The 19729-nt window shown below is 44.7% G+C and overlaps 1 protein-coding gene across 2 annotated transcripts in view; it reads right to left on the bottom strand.

Moving 5' to 3' along the window:
* The window catches only part of xrcc5 (X-ray repair complementing defective repair in Chinese hamster cells 5), a 187115-nt gene that overhangs the window by 29675 nt on the left and 137711 nt on the right, over positions 1-19729 (bottom strand). For both annotated transcript variants that reach the window (XM_070874236.1, XM_070874237.1), the window contains one exon: positions 15634-15743. In XM_070874236.1, coding sequence (XP_070730337.1) covers positions 15634-15743 — 110 coding nt within the window. The remainder of the gene's footprint in view (positions 1-15633; positions 15744-19729) is intronic.

Raw genomic sequence — 19729 nt, 5'->3', positions numbered from 1 at the left:
GTGGTAACAAAGGCACATATTAATCCTGTTACAATATGGAGACCAGAACTGTTCAGCACTCAACTGTTTGGATTTGTTACAGAAGGTCATGTCTGACTACCTTGATTGAATTTTTTGAGGTGGTAACAAGGAGGGTTGCTGAGGGTGGTGTATTTGATGTAGTGTATATGGATTTTAGCAAGGCTTTTGATGAGGTCCCACAGAGAAACATAGAAAATAGGTGCAGGAGTAGGCCATTCGGCCCTTTGAGCCTGCACCACCATTCAATAAGATCATGGCTGATCATTCACCAAGGTACCCTTTTCCTGCTTTCTCTCCATACCCCTTGATCCCTTTGGCCATAAGGGCCATATCTAACTCCCTCTTGAACATATCTAACGAACTGGCATCAACAACTCTCTGCGGTAGAGAATTCCACAGGTTCACAATTCTCTGAGTGAAGAAGTTTCTCCTCATGTCAGTCCTAAATGGCTTACCCCTTATCCTTAGACTGTGACCCCTGGTTCTGGACTTCCCCAACATCGGGAACATTCTTCCTGCATCTAACCTGTCCAGTCCCATCAGAATTTTATATGTTTCTATGATATCCCCTCTCATTCATCTGAACTCCAGTGAATACAGGCCCAGTCGATCCAATCTCTCCTCATATGTCAGTCCCGCCATCCTGGGAATCAGTCTGGTGAACCATCGCTGCACTCCCTCAATAGCAAGAACGTCCTTCCTCAGATTAGATGATCAAAACTGAACACAACATTCCAGGTGAGACCTCACCAAGGCCCTATACTACTGCAGTAAGACCTCCCTGCTCCTAAATTCAAATCCTCTAGCTATGAAGGCCAACTTGTCATTTGCCTTTTTCACCGCCTGCTGTACCTGCATGCCAACTTTCAATGACTGATGTACCATGACACCCAGGTCTCGTTGCACCTCCCCTTTTCCTAATCTGCCACCATTCAGATAATATTCTGCCTTCGCGTTTTTGCCCCCAAAGTGGATAACCTCACATTTATCCACATTATACTTCATCTGCCATGCATTTGCCCACTCACCTAACCTGTCGGAGTCACCCTGCAGCCTCTTAGCGTCCACCTCACAGCTCACAGCGCCACCCAGTTTAGTGTCATCTGCACACTTGGAGATATTACAGTCAATTCCTTCATCCAAATCATTAATGTATATTGTAAAGAGCTGGGGTCCCAGCACCTAGCCCTGCGGCACTCCACTAGTCACTGCCTGCCATTCTGAAAAGGACCCGTTTATCACGACTCTCTGCTTCCTGTCTGCCAACCAGTTCTCTATCCACATCAGTATATTACCCTCAATACCATGTGTTTTGATTTTGCACACCAATATCTTGTGTGGGACCTTGTCAAAAGTCCAAATACACCACATCCATTGGTTCTCCCTTGTCCTAGTTAAATCCTCAAAAAATTCAAGAAGATTTGTCAAGCATGATTTCCCTTTCATAAATCCATGCTGACTTGGACCGATCCTGTCACTGCTTTCCAAATGCACTGCTATTTCATTCTTAATAATTGATTTCAACATTTTCCCCACTACTGATGTCAGGCTAATCGGTCTATAATTACCCGCTTTCTCTCTCCCTCCCTTTTTAAAAAGTGGTGGTACATTAGCTACCCTCCAGTCCAGAGGAACTGATCCAGAGTCAATAGACTGTTGGAAAATGATCACCAATGCATCCACTATTTCCAGGCCACTTCCTTAATTACTCTGGGATGCAGACTATCAGGCCCCAGGGATTTATCGGCCTTCAATCCCATCAATTTCCCAAACACAATTTCCCGCCTAATAAGGATATCCTTCAGTTCCTCCTTCTCACTCGACCCTTGGTCCCCTAGTACTTTCGGAAGGTTATTTGTGTCCTCCTTCGTGAAGACAGAACCAAAGTATTTGATCAATTGGTCTGCCATTTCTTTGTTCCCCATTATAAATTCACCTGAATCCGATTGCAAGGGACCTACGTTTGTCTTCACTAATCTTTTTCTCTTCACATATCTATAGAAGCTTTTGCAGTCAGTTTTTATGTTCCCGGCAAGCTTCTTCTCATACTTTATTTTCTCCCTCTTAATTAAACCCCTTGTCCTCCTCTGCTGAATTCTAAATTTTTCCCAGTCCTCAGGTTTGCTGCTTTTTCTGGCCAATTTATATGCCTCTTCCTTGGATTTAACACTATCCTTAATTTCCCTTGTTAGCCACGGTTGAGTCACCTTCCCCGTTTTATTTTTACTCCAGACAGGGATGTACAATTGCTGAAGTTCATCCATGTGATCTTTAAATGTTTGCCATTGCCTATCCACCGTCAACCCTATAAGTATTATGTGCCAGTCTACTCTAGCCAATTCACGCCTCAAAACCATCGAAGTTACCTTTCCTCAAGTTCAGGACCCTAGTTTCTGAATTAACTGTGTCACTCTCCATCGTAATAAAGAATTCTATCATATTATGGTCACTCTTCCCCAAGCAGTCTCACATAACAAGATTGCTAATTAGTCCTTTCTCATTACACATCACCCAGTCTAGGATGGCCAGCTCCCTGGTTGGTTCCTTGACATATTGGTCTAGAAAACCATCCCTAATGCACTCCAGGAAATCCTCCACCGTATTACTACTAGGGGGATCAAGGGGTATGGTGAGAAAGCAGGAAGGGGGTACTGAGGTTGCATGTTCAGCCATGAACTCATTGAACGGCGGTGCAGGCTAGAAGGGCCAAATGGCCTACTCCTGCACCTATTTTCTATGTTTCTATGTATTGCTACCAGTTTGGTTAGCCCAATCAATATGCAGATTAAAGTCACCCATGATAACTGCTGCACCTTTATTGCATGCATCCCTTATTTCTTGTTTGATGCTGTCCCCAACCTTATGACTACTGTTTGGTGGTCTGTACACAACTCCCACTAGCGTTTTCTGCCCCTTGGTATTCCGCAGCTCCACCCATACCGATTCCACATCATCCAAGCTAATGTCCTTTCTTACTATTGCATTAATTTCCTCTTTGACCAGCAATGCCACCCCGCCTCCTTTTCCTTTCTGTCTATCCTTCCTAAATGTTGAATACCCCTGGATGTTGAGTTCCCAGCCTTGGTCAACCTGGAGCCATGTCTCCGTGATGCCAATTACATCACACCCGTTAACTGCTATCTGTGCAGTTAATTCGTCCACCTTATTCCCAATACTCCTCGCATTGAGGCACAGAGCCTTCAGGCTTGTCTTTCTAAAACACTTTGCCCCTTTAGAATTTTGCTGTAATGTGGCCCTTTTTGCTTTTTGCCTTAGGTTTCTCTGCCTCCACTTTTACTTTTCTTCTTTCTATCTTTTGCTTCTGCCCCCATTCTACTTCCCTCTATCTCCCTGCATAGGTTCTCATTCCCCTGCCGTATTAGTTTAACTCCTCCCCAACAGCCCTAGGACACTGGTACCGGTCCTGTCCAGTGCAGACCGTCCGGTTTGTGCTGGTCCCAGCTCCCCCAGAACCGGTTCCAATGTTTGCTAGTGCTGTTGGGGAGGGGTTAAACGAATATGGCAGGGGGATTGGAACCTATGCAAGGAGACAGCGGGAAGTAGAATAGGGGGCAGAAGCAAAAGATAGAAAGAAGAAAAGTAAAAGTGGAGGGCAGAGAAACCCAAGACAAAAATCAAAAAGTGCCACATTACAGCAAAATTCTAAAGGGGCAAAGTGTGTTAAAAAGACAAGCCTGAAGTTGGGGAAATTGATGGGATTGAAGGCCGATAAATCCCCAGGACCTGATGGACTGCATCCCAGAGTACTTAAGGAGGTGGCCTTGGAAATAGTGGATGCATTGACAGTCATTTTCCAACATTCCATAGACTCGATCAGTTCCTATGGAGTGGAGGGTAGCCAATGTAACCCCACTTTTTAATAAAGGAGGGAGAGAGAAAACAGGGAATTACAGACCAATCAGCCTGACATCAGTAGTGGGTAAAATGATGGAATCAATTATTAAGGATGTCATAGCAGCGCATTTGGAAAGAGGTGACATGATAGGTCCAAGTCAGCAGGGATTTGTGTAAGGGAAATCATGCTCGACAAATCTTCTGGAATTTTTTGAGGATGTTTCCAGTAGAGCGGACAAGGGAGAACCAGTTGATGTGGTGTATTTGGACTTTCAGAAGGCTTTCGACAAGGTCCCACACAAGAGATTAATGTGCATAGTTAAAGCACATGGGATTGGGGGTAGTGTCTTGACATGGATTGAGAACTGGTTGGCAGACAGGAAGCAAAAAGTAGGAGTAAATGGGTACTTTTCAGAATGGCAGGCAGTGACTAGTGGGGTACCGCAAGGTTCTGTGCTGGGGCCCCAGCTGTTTACATTGTACATTAATGATTTAGACGAGGGGATTAAATGTAGTATCTCCAAATTTGCGGATGACACTAAGTTGGGTGGCAGTGTAAGCTGCGAGGAGGATGCTATGAGGCTGCAGAGTGACTTGGATAGGTTAGGTGAGTGGGCAAATGCATGGCAGATGAAGTATAATGTGGATAAATGTGAGGTTATCCACTTTGGTGGTAAAAACAGAGAGACAGACTATTATCTGAATGGTGATAGATTAGGAAAAGGGGAGGTGCAACGAGACCTGGGTGTCATGGTACATCAGTCATTGAAGGTTGGCATGCAGGTACAGCAGGCAGTTAAGAAAGCAAATGGCATGTTGGCCTTCATAGCGAGGGGATCTGAGTACAGGGGCAGGGAGGTGTTGCTACAGTTGTACAGGGCCTTGGTGAGGCCACACCTGGAGTATTGTGTACAGTTTTAGTCTCCTAACTTGAGGAAGGACATTCTTGCTATTGAGGGAGTGCAGCGAAGGTTCACCAGACTGATTCCCGGGATGGCGGGACTGACATATCAAGAAAGACTGGATCAACTGGACTTGTATTCACTGGAGTTCAGAAGAATGAGAGGGGACCTCATAGAAACGTTTAAAATTCTGACGGGTTTAGACAGGTTAGATGCAGGAAGAATGTTCCCAATGTTGGGGAAGTCCAGAACCAGGGGTCACAGTCTAAGGATAAGGGGTAAGCCATTTAGGACCGAGATGAGGAGAAACTTCTTCACCCAGAGAGTGGTGAACCTGTGGAATTCTCTACCACAGGAAGTTGTTGAGGCCAATTCACTAAATATATTCAAAAAGGAGTTTGATGAAGTCCTTACTGCTCGGGGGATCAAGGGGTATGGCGAGAAAGCAGGAATGGGGTACTGAAGTTGCATGTTCAGCCATGAACTCATTGAATGGCGGTGCAGGCTCGAAGGGCCGAATGGCCTACTCCTGCACCTATTTTCTATGTTTCTATGTTTCTAAGACAGATACAAAATACTTGTTTAACATTTCTGCCGTCTCCTTATTCCCCAAGTTGTGATCATAATTCAGTTAGATTTAGGGTAGTTGTGGAAAAGGACAAAGATAAACCAGAAATAAAAGTTCTCAATTGGGGAAAAGCTAATTTGACTAAACTGAGATGTGATTTAGCCAAAGTGGACTGGAGCAGCTACTAGAAGGTAAATCAGTGTCAGAGCAGTGGGAGGCATTCAAGGAGGAGATCCTGAGGGTTCACAGCAATCTGTTCCCGTAAAGAAAAAGGACATAACTAATAAATCTAGAGCCTCCTGAATGTCAAGGGGCTTACAGGGTAGGATAAAGAAAAAAAGGGAGGCTTATGGCAGATACCGAGGGCTCAATACTGCAGAAACTCGAGAGGAGTACAGAAAATGCAGGCGTGAAATTAAAAAGGAAATTAGGAAAGCAAAAAGGAGCATGAAAAAATATTGGCAAGCAAAATCAAGAAAAACCCAAAGATGTTTTATAAATAAATTAAGAGCAAGAGAATAACTAAAGAAAAAGTAGGTCCTATTAGAGACCATAAAGGTAAACTGTGTGTTGAGGCAGAGGCCGGTTAGTTTAACATCTGTAGTGGGGAAAATGCTTGAAACTACCATTAAGGAAGAAATAGCGGGACATCTAGATAGGAATAGTGCAATCAAGCAGACGCAGCATGGATTCATGAAGGGGAAATCATGTTTAACTAATTTACTGGAATTCTTTGAGGATATTAAGAGCATGGTGGATAGAGGTGTACCGATGGATGTGGTGTAGTTAGATTTCCAAAAGGCATTCGATAAGGTGCCACACAAAAGGTTACTGCAGAAGATAAAGTTACGTGGAGTCAGAGGAAATGTATTAGCATGGATTGAGAATTGGCTGGCTAACAGAAAGCAGCGAGTCGGGATAAATGGGTCCTTTTCGGGTTGGAAATTGGTGGTTAGTGGTGTGCCCCAGGGATCGGTGCTGGGACCACAACTGTTTACAATATACATAGATGACCTGGAAGAGGGGACAGAGTATAGTGTAACAAAATGACACAAAGATTATTGGGAAAGCGGGTTGTGTAGAGGACACAGAGAGGCTGCAAAGAGATTTAGATAGGTTAAACGAATGGGCTGAGGTTTGGCAGATGGAATACAATGTTGGAAAATGTGAGAGGTCATCCACCTTGGAAAAAAAAACAGTAAAAGGGAATATTATTTGAACGGGGAGAAATTACAACATGCTGCGGTGCAGAGGGACCTGGGGGTCCTTGTGCACGAATCCCAAAAAGTTAGTTTGCAGGTGCAGCAGGTAATCAGGAAGGCGAATGGAATGTTGGCCTTCATTACGAGAGGGATGGAGTACAAAAGCAGGGAGGTCCTGCTGCAACTATACAGGGTATTGGTGAGGCCGCACCTGGAGTACTGCGTGCAGTTTTGGTCACCTTACTTAAGGAAGGATATACTAGCTTTGGAGGGGGTACAGAAACGATTCACTGGGCTGATTCCGGAGATGAGGGGGTTACCTTATGATGATAGATTGAGTAGACTGGGTCTTTACTCGTTGGAGTTCAGAAGGATGAGGGGTGATCTTATAGAAACATTTAAAATAATGAAAGGGATGGACAAGATAGAGGCAGAGAGGTTGTTTCTACTGGGAGACTAGAACTTGGGGGCACAGCCTCAAAATACGGGGGAGCCAATTTAGAACCGAGTTGAGAAGGAATTTCTTCTCCCAGAGGGTTGTGAATCTGTGGAATTCTCTGCCTAGGGAAGCAGTTGAGTCTAGCTCATTGAAAGTATTCAAATCACAGATAGATAGATTTTTAACCAATAAGGGAATTAAGGGTTACAGGGAGAGGGCGGGTAAGTGGAGCTGAGTCCATGGCCAGATCAGCCATGATCTTGTTGAATGGCGGAGCGGGCTCGAGGGGCTAGATGGCCTATTCCTGTTCCTAATTCTTATGTTTTTATGTCGGTCTGCTTTTTAATGAATACTTTGCATCTGTTTTCATAAGAGAGGAGCGATACAGACATAGCAATCAGGGAGTGTGAAATATTAGGTGAAATAAACATAGTGGGAGAGGAAGTATTTAGGGATTTAGCATCTTTGAAAGTGGATAGGCCCCAGGCCCGGATGAAATGTATCCCAGGCTGTTAAGAGAAGCAAGAAAGGAAATAGCAGAGGCTTAGACCATTATTTTCTAATCCTCTCTGGCTACAGGTGTGTTCCCGGAGGACTGCTAACGTTGAACCGTTATTTATAAAGGGAGAAAGGGATAGACCGAGTAATTACAGACCAGTCAGGCTAAACTCGGTGGTGGGAAAAGTACTGGAAAAAATTCTGAGGGACAGGATAAATCTTCATTTAGAAACAAATGGATGAATCAAGGACAGTCAGCATGGATTTATTAAGGGAAGTTCGTGTCTGTCTAACTTGATTGAATTTTATGTGGAAGTAATAAGGAGGGTCGATGTGGGTAGTGCATTTGATGTAGTATTTATAGATTTTAGCAAGGATTTTGATAAGGTCCCACATGGCAGACTGGTCACGAAAGTAAAAGCCCATGGGATCCAAGGCAAAGTGGCAAGTTGGATCCAAAATTGGCTCAGAGGCAGGAAGCAAAGGGTAATGGTCGATGAGCGTTTTTGTGACTGCAAGGATGTTTCCAGTGGGATTCCGCAGGACTCGGTAATAGGTCCCTTGCTTTTTGTGGTATACATCAATGGTTTAGACTTGAATGTCGGGGGTATGATTAAAAAGTTTGCAGATTACAAAAATTAGCCGTGTGGTTGATAATAGAACACAAGAGATAGGAGCAGGAGTCGGCCATTTGATCCCTCGAGCCTGCTCCGCCATTTAATAAGATCATGGCTGACCTGATCACGGACTCAGTTTCACGAAGGAAGACACAAATAACCTTCCGGAAATACTAGGGGACAGAGGGTCTAGCGAGAAGGAGGAACTGAAGGAAATCCTTATTAGTCAGGAAATGGTGTTGGGGAAATTGATGGGATTGAAGGTCGATAAATCCCCAGGGCCTGATAGTCTGCATCCCAGAGTACTTAAGGAAGTGGCCCTAGAAATAGTGGATGCATTGGTGATCATTTTCCAACAGCCTATAAACTCTGGATCAGTTCCTATGGACTGGAGGGTAGCTAATGTAACCCCACTTTTTAAAAATAGGAGGGAGAGAGAAAACAGAAATTTATGGACCGATCAGCCTGACATCGCTGGTGGGGAAAATGTTGGAATCAATTATTAAAGGTGAAATAGCAGCACTTTTGGAAAGCAGTGACAGGATCGGTCCAAGTCAGCATGGATTTATGAAAGGACAATCATGTTTGACAAATCTTCTGGAATTTTTTGAGGATGTAACTAGTAGAGTGGACAAGGGAGAACCAGTGGATGTGTTGTATTTGGACTTTCAAAAGGCTTTTGACAAGGTCCCACACAAGAGATTGGTGTGCAAAATTAAAGCACATGGTATTGGGGGTAATGTATTGATGTGGATAGAGAACTGGTTGGCAGACAGGAAGCAGAGAGTCGGGATAAATGGGTCCTTTTCAGAATGGCAGGCAGTGACTAGTGGGGTGCCGCAGGGCTCAGTGCTGGGCCTCCAACTATTTATAATATACATTAATGATTTCGACAAAGGAATTGAATGTAATATCTCCAAGTTTTCAGATGTCACTAAGCTGGGTGGCAATGTGAGCAGTGAGGAGGATGCTAAGAGGCTGCAGGTTGACTTGGACAGATTAGGTGCGTGGTCAAATACATGGCAGATGCAGTATAATGCAGATAAATGTGAGGTTATACACATTGGTGGTAAAAACAGGAAGGCAGACTATTATCTGAATGCTGACAGATTAGTAAAAGGGGAGGTACAACGAGACCTGGGTGTCATGGTACATCAGTCATTGAAAGTTGGCATACAGGTACAGCAGGCGTTGAAGAAGGCAAATGGCATGTTGGCCTTCATAGCGAGAGGATTTGAGTATAGGAGCAGGGAGGTCTTACTACAGGTGTACAGGGCCTTGGTGAGGCCACACCTTGGGTATTGTGTACAGTTTTGGTCTCCTAATCTGAGGAAGGACACTCTTGCTATTGAGGGAGTGCAGCGAAGGTTCACCAGACTGATGCCCGGGATGGCAGAACTGACATATAAGGAGAGACTGGATCGACTCGGCAATGGAATTTAGAAGAATGAGAGGGGCTCTCATAGAAACATATAAAATTTTGACAGGATTGGACAGGTTAGATGCAGGAAGATCGTTCCCGATGTTGGAGAAATCCAGAACCAGGTGTCACAGTCGAAGGGGTAAGCCATTTATGACTGAGATGAGGAGAAACTTCTTCACTCAGAGAGTTGTTAACCTGTGGAATTCTCTACCAGAAAGTTGTTGAGGCCAGTTCGTTAGATATATTCAAAAGGAAGTTAGATGTGACCCTTACGGCTAAAGGGATCAAGGGATCAAGCAGGAAAGGGGTACTGAAGTGCATGATCAGCCATGATCATATTGAATGGTGGTGCAGGCTCGAGGGGCTGAATGGCCTACTCCTGCACCTATTTTCTATGTTTCCCTGCCCGCTCCCATAACCCTTTATTCCCTTATTGCTCAAAAATCTGTCTATCTCCGCCTTAAATATATTCAATGATCCAGCCTCCACAGGAACATTGAATAAATTTAAGGCAGCGAATTCCACAGATTTACAACCCTCAGAGAAGAAATTCCTCCTCATCTCAGTTTTAAATGGGTGGCCCCTTATTCTGAGAATATGTCTCCTAGTTCTAGATTTCACCTTGAGTGGAAACATCCTCTCTGCATCTACCTTGTCGAGCCCTCTCCGTATCTTATATGTTTTAGTAAGATCACCTCTCATTCTTCTAAATAAGTACAGGCCCAACCTGCTCAACCTTTCTTCATATGTCAACCCCTTCATCTCAGGAATCAACCTAGTGAATATTCTCTGAACAGCCTCCAATGCAAGTATATCCCTCCTTAAATAAGGAGACCAAAACTGTACACAGTACTCCAGGTGTGGCCTCACCAATACCTTGTACAGTTGTAGCAGGACTTCTCTGCTTTTATACTCTATTCCCCTTGCAATAAAGGCCATTTACCGTCTTGATCACTTGCTGTACCTGCATACTAACTTTTTTTGTGTCATGCACTAGGACCCCCAGGTCCCTCTGTACTGCAGCATTTTGTAATCTGTCTCCATTTAAATAATAATTTGTTTTTTTATTTCTTCTGCCAAAGTGGGTAACCTCACACGTTCCCACATTATACTTCATCTGCCAAATGTTTGCCCACTCACTTAGCCTATCTATATCCCTTTGCAGATTTTTTGTGTCCTCCTCATAACTTGCTTTCCCACCTATCTTTGCATCAGCAAATTTAGCAACAGTACACTCGGTCCCTTCATCCAAGTCATTAATATGGTTCGTAGTCTAATAAATAGAGATATGGCAGAGCAGGTCAGTCCCGTCAAATGCACATCCAATGCCACGTGTGAAGTCCAGGATGCTTCACGTGTCCTCGACAACCACATGTGCAGGAAGTGTCGTCAGCTGGAGGAGCTCAAGCTCCGGGCTTCTGCAAGGCTGAGAGCTACGTGGCCACAATGTTTCAGGTGGTCACCCGCAGCGTAAGAGTGTACAGGCAGAGAGGGAATGGGTGACCGCCTGACAGACAAGGAGGACCAGGCAGGTAGTGCAGGAGAACTTCAGTGCATTTTGCTCTCTCTAACTTGTTCTGAATACTAGTGAGTTCCTCTGGGGAGGACAGCAAAGGGCCAAGGCACCATGGGTGGTCCAGCTGTACTGGGAGTTGGAAGGTCAGAAAAGCAATAGTGATAGGGGATTCAATAGTTAGGGCAATAGGTAGGTATTTCTGCAGCCGCAGGCGTGACTCCAGGATGGTGTGTTGTCTCCCTGGTGCCAGGGTCAAGGATATCACTGAGCGGCTGCAGAACATTCTGAGGGGAGAAGGTGAACAGCCAGAGGTCGTGGTCCATAATCGGTACCAATGACATAGGCAGAAAGAGGGATGAGGTCCTTCAGACAGATTTTAGTGAGCTAGGAAAGAAGTGACTTTAATATGCATATAGATTGGGCTAACCAAACTGGAAGCAATACGGTGGAGGAGGATTTCCTGGAGTGCATAAAGGATGGTTTTGTAGACCAATATGTCGAGGAACCAACTAGTGGGGAGGCCATCTTAGACTGGGTGTTGTGTAATGAGAGAGGATTAATTAGCAATCTCGTTGTGCGAGGCCCCTTGGGGAAGAGTGACCATAATATGGTGGAATTCTACATTAGGATGGAGAATGAAACAGTTAATTCAGAGACCATGGTCCAGAACTTAAAGAAGGGTAACTTTGAAGGTATGAGGTGTGAATTGGATAGATTGGCGAATGATACTTAAGGGGTTGACAGTGGATGGGCAATGGCAGACATTTAGAGACTGCATGGATGAACTACAACAATTGTACATCCCTGTCTGGCGTAAAAATAAAAAAGGGAAGGTGACTCAACTGTGGCTATCAAGGGAAATCAGGGATAGTATTAAAGCCAAGGAAGTGGCATACAAATTGGCCAGAAATAGCAGCGAACCCAGGGACTGGGAAAAACTTAGAACTCAGCAGAGGAGGACAAAGGGTTTGATTAGGGCAGGGAAAATAGAGTATGAGAGGAAGCTTGCAGGGAACATTAAGACGGACTGCAAAAGCTTCTATAGATATGCAAAGCTCATTGAATGTATTCAAATCACAGATAGATAGATTTTTAACCAAGAAGGGAATTAAGGGTTACGGGGAGTGGGTGGGTAAGTGGAGCTGAGTCCACGGCCAGATCAGCCATGATCTTGTTGAATGGCGGAGCAGGCTCGAGGGGCTAGATGGCCGACTCCAGTTCCTAATTCTTATGTTCTTATGTAAAGAGAAAAAGGTTAGTAAAGACAAACATAGATACCCGGCAGTCAGAATCAGGGGAAGTCATAACGGGGAACAAAGAAATGGCAGACCAATTGAACAAGTACTTTGGTTCGGTATTCACTAAGGAGGACACAAACAACCTTCAGGATATAAAAGGGGTCAGAGGGTCTAGTAAGAAGGAGGAACTGAGGGAAATTCTTATTAGTCGGGAAATTGTGTTGGAGAAATTGATGGGATTGAAGGCCGATAAATCCCCAGGGCCTGATGGACTGCATCCTAGAGTACTTAAGGAGGTGGCCTTGGAAATTGCGGATGCATTGACAGTCATTTTCCAACATTCCATAGACTCTGGATCAGTTCCTATGGAGTGGCGGGTAGCCAATTAAACCCCACTTTTTAAAAAAGGAGGGAGAGAAAACGGAATTATAGACCGGTCAGCCTGACATCGGTTGTGGGTAAAATGATGGAATCATTATTAAGGATGTCATAGCAGCGCATTTGGAAAGAGGTGACATGATAGGTCCAAGTCAGCGTGGATTTGTGAAAGGGAAATCATGCTTGACAAATCTTCTGGAAATTTTTGAGGATGTTTCCAGCAGAGTGGACAAGGGAGAACCAGTTGATGTGGTGTATTTGGACTTTCAGAAGGATTTCGACAAGGTGCCACACAAGAGATTAATGTGCAAAGTTAAAGCACATGGGATTGGGGGTCGTGTGCTGACGTGGATTGAGAACTGGTTGGCAGACAGGAAGCAAAGAGTAGGAGTAAATGGGTTATTTTCAGAATGGCAGGCAGTGACTAGTGGGGTACCGCAAGGTTCGGTGCTGGGGCCCCAACTGTTTACATTGTACATGAATGATTTAGACGAGGGGATTAAATTGGTATCTCCAAATTTGCGGATGACACTAAGTTGGGTGGCAGTGTGAGCTGCGAGGAGGATGCTATGAGGCTGCAGAGTGACTTGGATAGGTTAGGTGAGTGGGCAAATGCATGGCAGATGAAGTATAATGTGGATAAATGTGAGGTTATCCGCTTTGGTGGTAAAAACAGAGAGACAGACTATTATCTGAATGGTGACAGATTAGGAAAAGGGGAGGTGCAACGAGACCTGGGTGTCATGGTACATCAGTCATTGAAGGTTGGCATGCAGGTACAGCAGGCGGTTAAGAAAGAAAATGGCACGTTGGCCTTCATAGCGAGGGGATTTGAGTACAGGGGCAGGGAGGTGTTACTACAGTTGTACAGGGCCTTGGTGAGGCCACACCTGGAGTATTGTGTACAGTTTTGGTCTCCTAACTTGAGGAAGGACATTCTTGCTATTGAGGGAGTGCAGCAAAGATTCACCAGACTGATTCCCGGGATGGCGGGATTGACATATCAAGACATATTGACATATGGATCAACTGGGCTTGGATTCACGAGTTCAGAAGAATGAGAGGGGATCTCATAGAAACGTTTAAAATTCTGACGGGTTTAGACAGGTTAGATGCAGGAAGAATGTTCCCAATGTTGAGGAAGTGCAGAACCAGGGGTCACAGTCTTAGGATAAAGGGGAAAGCCATTTAGGACCAAGATGAGGAGAAACTTCTTCACCCAGAGTGGTGAACCTGTGGAATTCTCTACCACAGAAAGTTGTTGAGGCCAATTCACGAAATATATTCAAGAATTAGTTAGATGTAGTCCTTACTACTAGGGGGATCAAGGGGTATGGCGAGAAAGCAGGAATGGGGTACTGAAGTTGCATGTTCAGCCATGAACTCATTGAATGGCGGCGCAGGCTCGAAGGGCCGAATGGCCTACTCCTGCACCTATTTTCTATGTTTCTATTAAAAAAGCAGGACCTCAAAAATAGTAATCACATGTTACTCCCAGTGCCACGTGCTGGTGAGTATAGAAATAGGAGGATAGAACAGATGAATACGTGGCTGGAGAGATGGTGCAGGAGAGAGGGCGTTAGATATCTGGGACATTGGGACTGGTTCTGGGGGACGTGGGACCTGTATAGGCTGGACAGATTACATCTCAACAGGACCGGGACCAATGTCCTCGCGGCTGGAGAGGGTTTAAATTAGCTTGGCAGGGGGATGGAAACGAGCTTAGATTCAGAAAGTAGAGAAGCCAAGCTGAAAATGGAAGGCATTAAATTAGTAAGTAAGTTTGCAAGGCAGAGAAAACAAAGGTTCGAAAATAGACAACAAAGGGGTTTGGCAGTGTTTAATTGTATACACTTCAATGGAAGAAGTCCAGTATATGAGGTGAGGATACAGAAAGATATGTGGAAGTATGATATTGGAGCTATTACTGTAACTTGGCTAAAAGGGCAGGAATGGCAGCTCAACACACCTGGTTAGAGTTTTCAGACAAAATAGAGAGGGGATAAAAAGAGGGGGAGGGCGCAATATTGATTAAATAAACAATTACAGCTGTGAGGAGGGAACATTAAATGAGGTCATAGAAAAACAAAAAAGCAGCAATCACACTGCTGGGAGTGTACTATCGACTCCCAAATAGAGGGTGATAGAAGAGCAAATATATCGGCAAGTTTCAAAGAAGTGCAAAAATAATCGGGCAATAATACACAGGAGGTTTCTGAACAGATCTAGGGCTCATGGGACTGGGCGTAATACAAGAGCATGGATTGAGGATTGGTTAATGGACAGAAAACCAAGAGTAGGAATAAATGGCTCATTTTGGGGTTGGCAGGCTGTAACTAGTGGGGTAAGCAAGGATCTGTGCTGGGGCCCCAGCTAGTCACAATCTATATCAATGATTGGGATGAGGGGACCAAATGTAATATATCCAAGTTTGCTGATGATACAAAGCTCGGTGGGAATGTAAGTTGTGAGGAGGATGCAAAGAGACTTCAAGTGGATATTGACAGGCTGAGTGAGTGGGCAATAACGTGGCAAATGGAATATAATGTGGGGAAATGTGAAGTTATTCACTTTGGTAGGAACAATAGAAAAGCAGAGTATTGTTTAAATGGTGAGAGATTGGGAAATGTTGGTGTTCAGAGGGACCTGGGTGTCCTTGTACACAATTCACTGAAAGTTAACATGCAGGCAATTAGGAAAGCGAATGGTATGTTGGCCTTAATTACAAGAGGATTTGAGTATGAGTAAAGACAATTATATAGGGCCCTGGTGAGACCGCACCTGTACATACCTATAGAAGTTTTTACAATAGGTTTTTATGTCTCTCACCAATTTACTCTCATATTCTATTTTCTGTCTCTATCATTTCTTCGTCCTCCTTTGCTGAATTCTAAAACCGTCCCAAACCTCAGGCTTGCTGCTCTTTTTAGCAACATTATAAGCCTTTGATGAGATCAGAAACTGTTCTCCACTCACCTTGCAAGCTTCCTCCCTGCAGACTATGATGCAATCCATGCTTTTCATGTAATACTGCCGATTCTTGCCTTCCAGGAACTGGTAGACACGCTCCATCAGCTGCTTGGTCACTGTGTGAAGACAGAACTCTTAGAACCTCTATTCACTGCAGGACACATTTCTTTCACTCGGGATGTACAGAGTCGTCACACCTCTATTGTTCGCCAGGATAGCCTCCGCTTCTTCCTTGAACAGTGCCCCAACCAGTCATCCATCATCACACCCTTCTCCAACTGGCTGAACTTGCTCTTACCTTCAACCACTTCTCTTAATTCTACTCACTTTGTCCAGGTTAAGTGTTGCATGGATCCCAGGTATGCGTGTCTTTTTGCAGACTATGTTGAACATTCCCAGGCGTCCTCTCCTGCTACACTGATGACTGTGTGGGTGCTGCTTCTTGCTCTCACTCAGACTGTGAGAATTTTGTTAACTATGCTTCCAATTCCCACACATCCTCACCATCACATGGTCCATCTCTAACTTCTCCCTTCCCCTCTGGACTTCTCTCCATCTCCAGTGATGGGTTCCCCACTCGCATCGATTACAAACCCACCAACTCTCACAGCTACCTGAAATGTACGAACACAGGAACTGCTGGATGAAAAAAGCCCAAGGTCCATCTAGTTCACCTCCTAGTATCCTGGTTGTCCCATGATACAACAATAATGTAGTTGTTGATTAATCACAGCAATCAATCCCGAGCAATTAGTTCACAACAGACCCTGACCTGAGGTGAGGAAAACCCGAGAGGTGGGCAGCTTTGAGAATCATAGATCCAAAGTCACCTGTCCCCCCCGAGCACGCTACACTCATCACACATCATGTCTCAAACTACTCATATACTGTATCCCAAAATACTATTTTCTGAAAGAAATCTATCGAATTTGCATTTGAATGAATCAATACTAACTGCTTCCACCATCTACCTCGGGAGCCTGTTCCATAAACTGACATCGAATTTTCTCTGCCACCTGTCAGCCCAATTCCCAAGTAAATTCAAATCCTCCAGTAGCTTATCCGATTTAGCTTTGGAGTCTATTACCTTCACTGGCTTTATCCCACGCTGTAAAGACTCCTTCCATTCTCTCAGTTTCTCCATTTCCAAAGAAACTGCTGTGCCAACTCTACCTTTCATAGAAACATAGAAACATAGAAAATAGGTGCAGGAGTAGGCCATTCGGCCCTTCTAGCCTGCACCGCCATTCAATGAGTTCATGGCTGAACATTCAACTTCAGTACCCCATTCCTGCTTTCTCGCCATACCCCTTGATCCCCCTAGCAGTAAGGACCTCATCTAACTCCTTTTTGAATATATTTAGTGAATTGGCCTCAACAACTTTCTGTGGTAGAGAATTCCACAGGTTCACCACTCTCTGGGTGAAGAAGTTCCTCCGCATCTCGGTCCTAAATGGCTTACCCCTTATCCTTAGACTGTGACCCCTGGTTCTGGACTTCCCCAACATTGGGAACATTCTTCCTGCATCTAACCTGTCTAACCCCGTCAGAATTTTATATGTTTCTATGAGGTCCCCTCTCATTCTTCTGAACTCCAGTGAATACAAGCCCAGTTGATCCAGTCTTTCTTGATAGGTCAGTCCCGCCATCCCGGGAATCAGTCTGGTGAACCTTCGCTGCACTCCCTCAATAGCAAGAATGTCCTTCCTCAGGTTAGGAGACCAAAACTGTACACAATACTCCAGGTGTGGCCTCACCAATGCCCTGTACAACTGTAGCAACACCTCCCTGCCCCTGTACTCAAATCCCCTTGCTATGAAGGCCAACATGCCATTTGCTTTCTTAACCGCCTGCTGCACCTGCATGCCAACCTTCAATGACTGATGTACCATGACACCCAGGTCTCTTTGCACCTCCCCTTTTCCTAATCTGTCACCATTCAGATAATAGTCTGTCTCTCTGTTTTTACCACCAAAGTGGATAACCTCACATTTATCCACATTATACTTCATCTGCCATGCATTTGCCCACTCACCTAACCTATCCAAGTCGCTCTGCAGCCTCACAGCATCCTCCTCGCAGCTCACACTGCCACCCAACTTAGTGTCATCCGCAAATTTGGAGATACTACATTTAATCCCCTCATCTAAATCATTAATGTACAGTGTAAACAGCTGGGGCCCCAGCACAGAACCTTGCGGTACCCCACTAGTCACTGCCTGCCATTCTGAAAAGTACCCATTTACTCCTACTCTTTGCTTCCTGTCTGACAACCAGTTCTCAATCCATGTCAGTACACTACCCCCAATCCCATGTGCTCTAACTTTGCACATCAATCTCTTGTGTGGGACCTTGTCGAACGCCTTCTGAAAGTCCAAATATACCACATCAACTGGTTCTCCCTTATCCACTCTACTGGAAACATCCTCAAAAAATTCCAGAAGATTTGTCAAGCATGATTTCCCTTTCACAAATCCATGCTGACTTGGACCTATCATGTCACCTCTTTCCAAATGCACTGCTATGACATCCTTAATAATTGATTCCATCATTTTACCCACTACCGATGTCAGGCTGACCGGTCTATAATTCCCTGTTTTCTCTCTCCCTCCTTTTTTAAAAAGTGGGGTTACATTGGCTACCCTCCACTCCATAGGAACTGATCCAGAGTCAATGGAATGTTGGAAAATGACTGTCAACGCATCCACTATTCCCAAGGCCACCTCCTTAAGTACTCTGGGATGCAGTCCATCAGGCCCTGGGGATTTATCGGCCTTCAATCCCATCAATTTCCCCAACACAATTTCCCGGCTAATAAGGATTTCCCTCAGTTCCTCCTCCTTACTAGACCCCCCGACCCCTTTTTCTAACCGGAAGGTTGTTCGTGTCCTCCTTCGTGAATACCGAACCAAAGTACTTGTTCAATTGGTCCGCCATTTCTTTGTTCCCCGTTATGACTTCCCCTGATTCTGACTGCAGGGGACCTACATTTGTCTTGACTAACCTTTTTCTCTTTACATATCTATAGAAACTTTTGCAATCCGTCTTAATGTTCCCTGCAAGCTTCTTCTCATACTCCATTTTCCCTGCCCTAATCAAACCCTTTGTCCTCCTCTGCTGAGTTCTAAATTTCTCCCAGTCCCCAGGTTCGCTGCTATTTCTGGCCAATTTGTATGCCACTTCCTTGGCTTTAATACTATCCCTGATTTCCCTTGATAGCCACGGTTGAGCCACCTTCCCTTTTTTATTTCTATGCCAGACAGGAATGTACAATTGTTGTAATTCATCCATACGGTCTCTAAATGTCTGCCATTGCCCATCCACTGTCAACCCCTTAAGTATCATTCGCCAATCCATCTCAGCCAATTCACGCCTCATACCTTCAAAGTTAGCCTTCTTTAAGTTCTGGACCATGGTCTCTGAATTAACTGTTTCATTCTCCATCCTAATGCAGAATTCCACCATATTATGGTCACTCTTCCCCAAGGGGCCTCGCACAACGAGATTGCTAATTAATCCTTTCTCATTACATAACACCCAGTCTAAGATGGCCTCCCCCCTAGTTGGTTCCTCGACATATTGGTCTAAAAAACCATCCCTTATGCACTCCAGAAAATCCTCCTCCACCGTATTGCTTCCAGTTTGGTTAGCCCAATCTATGTGCATATTAAAGTCACCCATTATAACACCAGAGCTTCTAAACATTCTTCCATTTCCCTCACCCGACAATTTATCTCTCGAGCTGTTCTTGACAGACTCCATGCTAGTTCTCCTGTTTCTGCCTTGACCCCCCTCCCTCTTCCTTTCACATCTCTGTCAAGGCCATGTGGTGACTGGTGTGCAATGGCCACCACACGCACAGGCATCTTCCACCCTTCAAGATTTAATTGGGACCTGGAATTTTAGGTCCTTCATTGAAACACCTGTGAACTTTTGGACGTGGAAGGAAGTCATCCTCGATTCGAGGGACTGCCTATGATGATTTCATCACTGCTGCCACCCATAATATGATCCTACCACCAAACACATCTTATCTTCCCCTCTCCACCATGGTTTCTGGAGATATTGTTCATTCTTCCAGCTACCCTGCCTCTGGCACCGT

This window comes from Pristiophorus japonicus, chromosome 3 (assembly GCF_044704955.1).
Source record: "Pristiophorus japonicus isolate sPriJap1 chromosome 3, sPriJap1.hap1, whole genome shotgun sequence".
Taxonomy (NCBI): Eukaryota; Metazoa; Chordata; class Chondrichthyes; family Pristiophoridae; genus Pristiophorus; species Pristiophorus japonicus.
The sequence above is the reverse complement of the archived record's forward strand: the minus strand, read 5'-3'. Positions and strand labels throughout refer to the sequence as shown.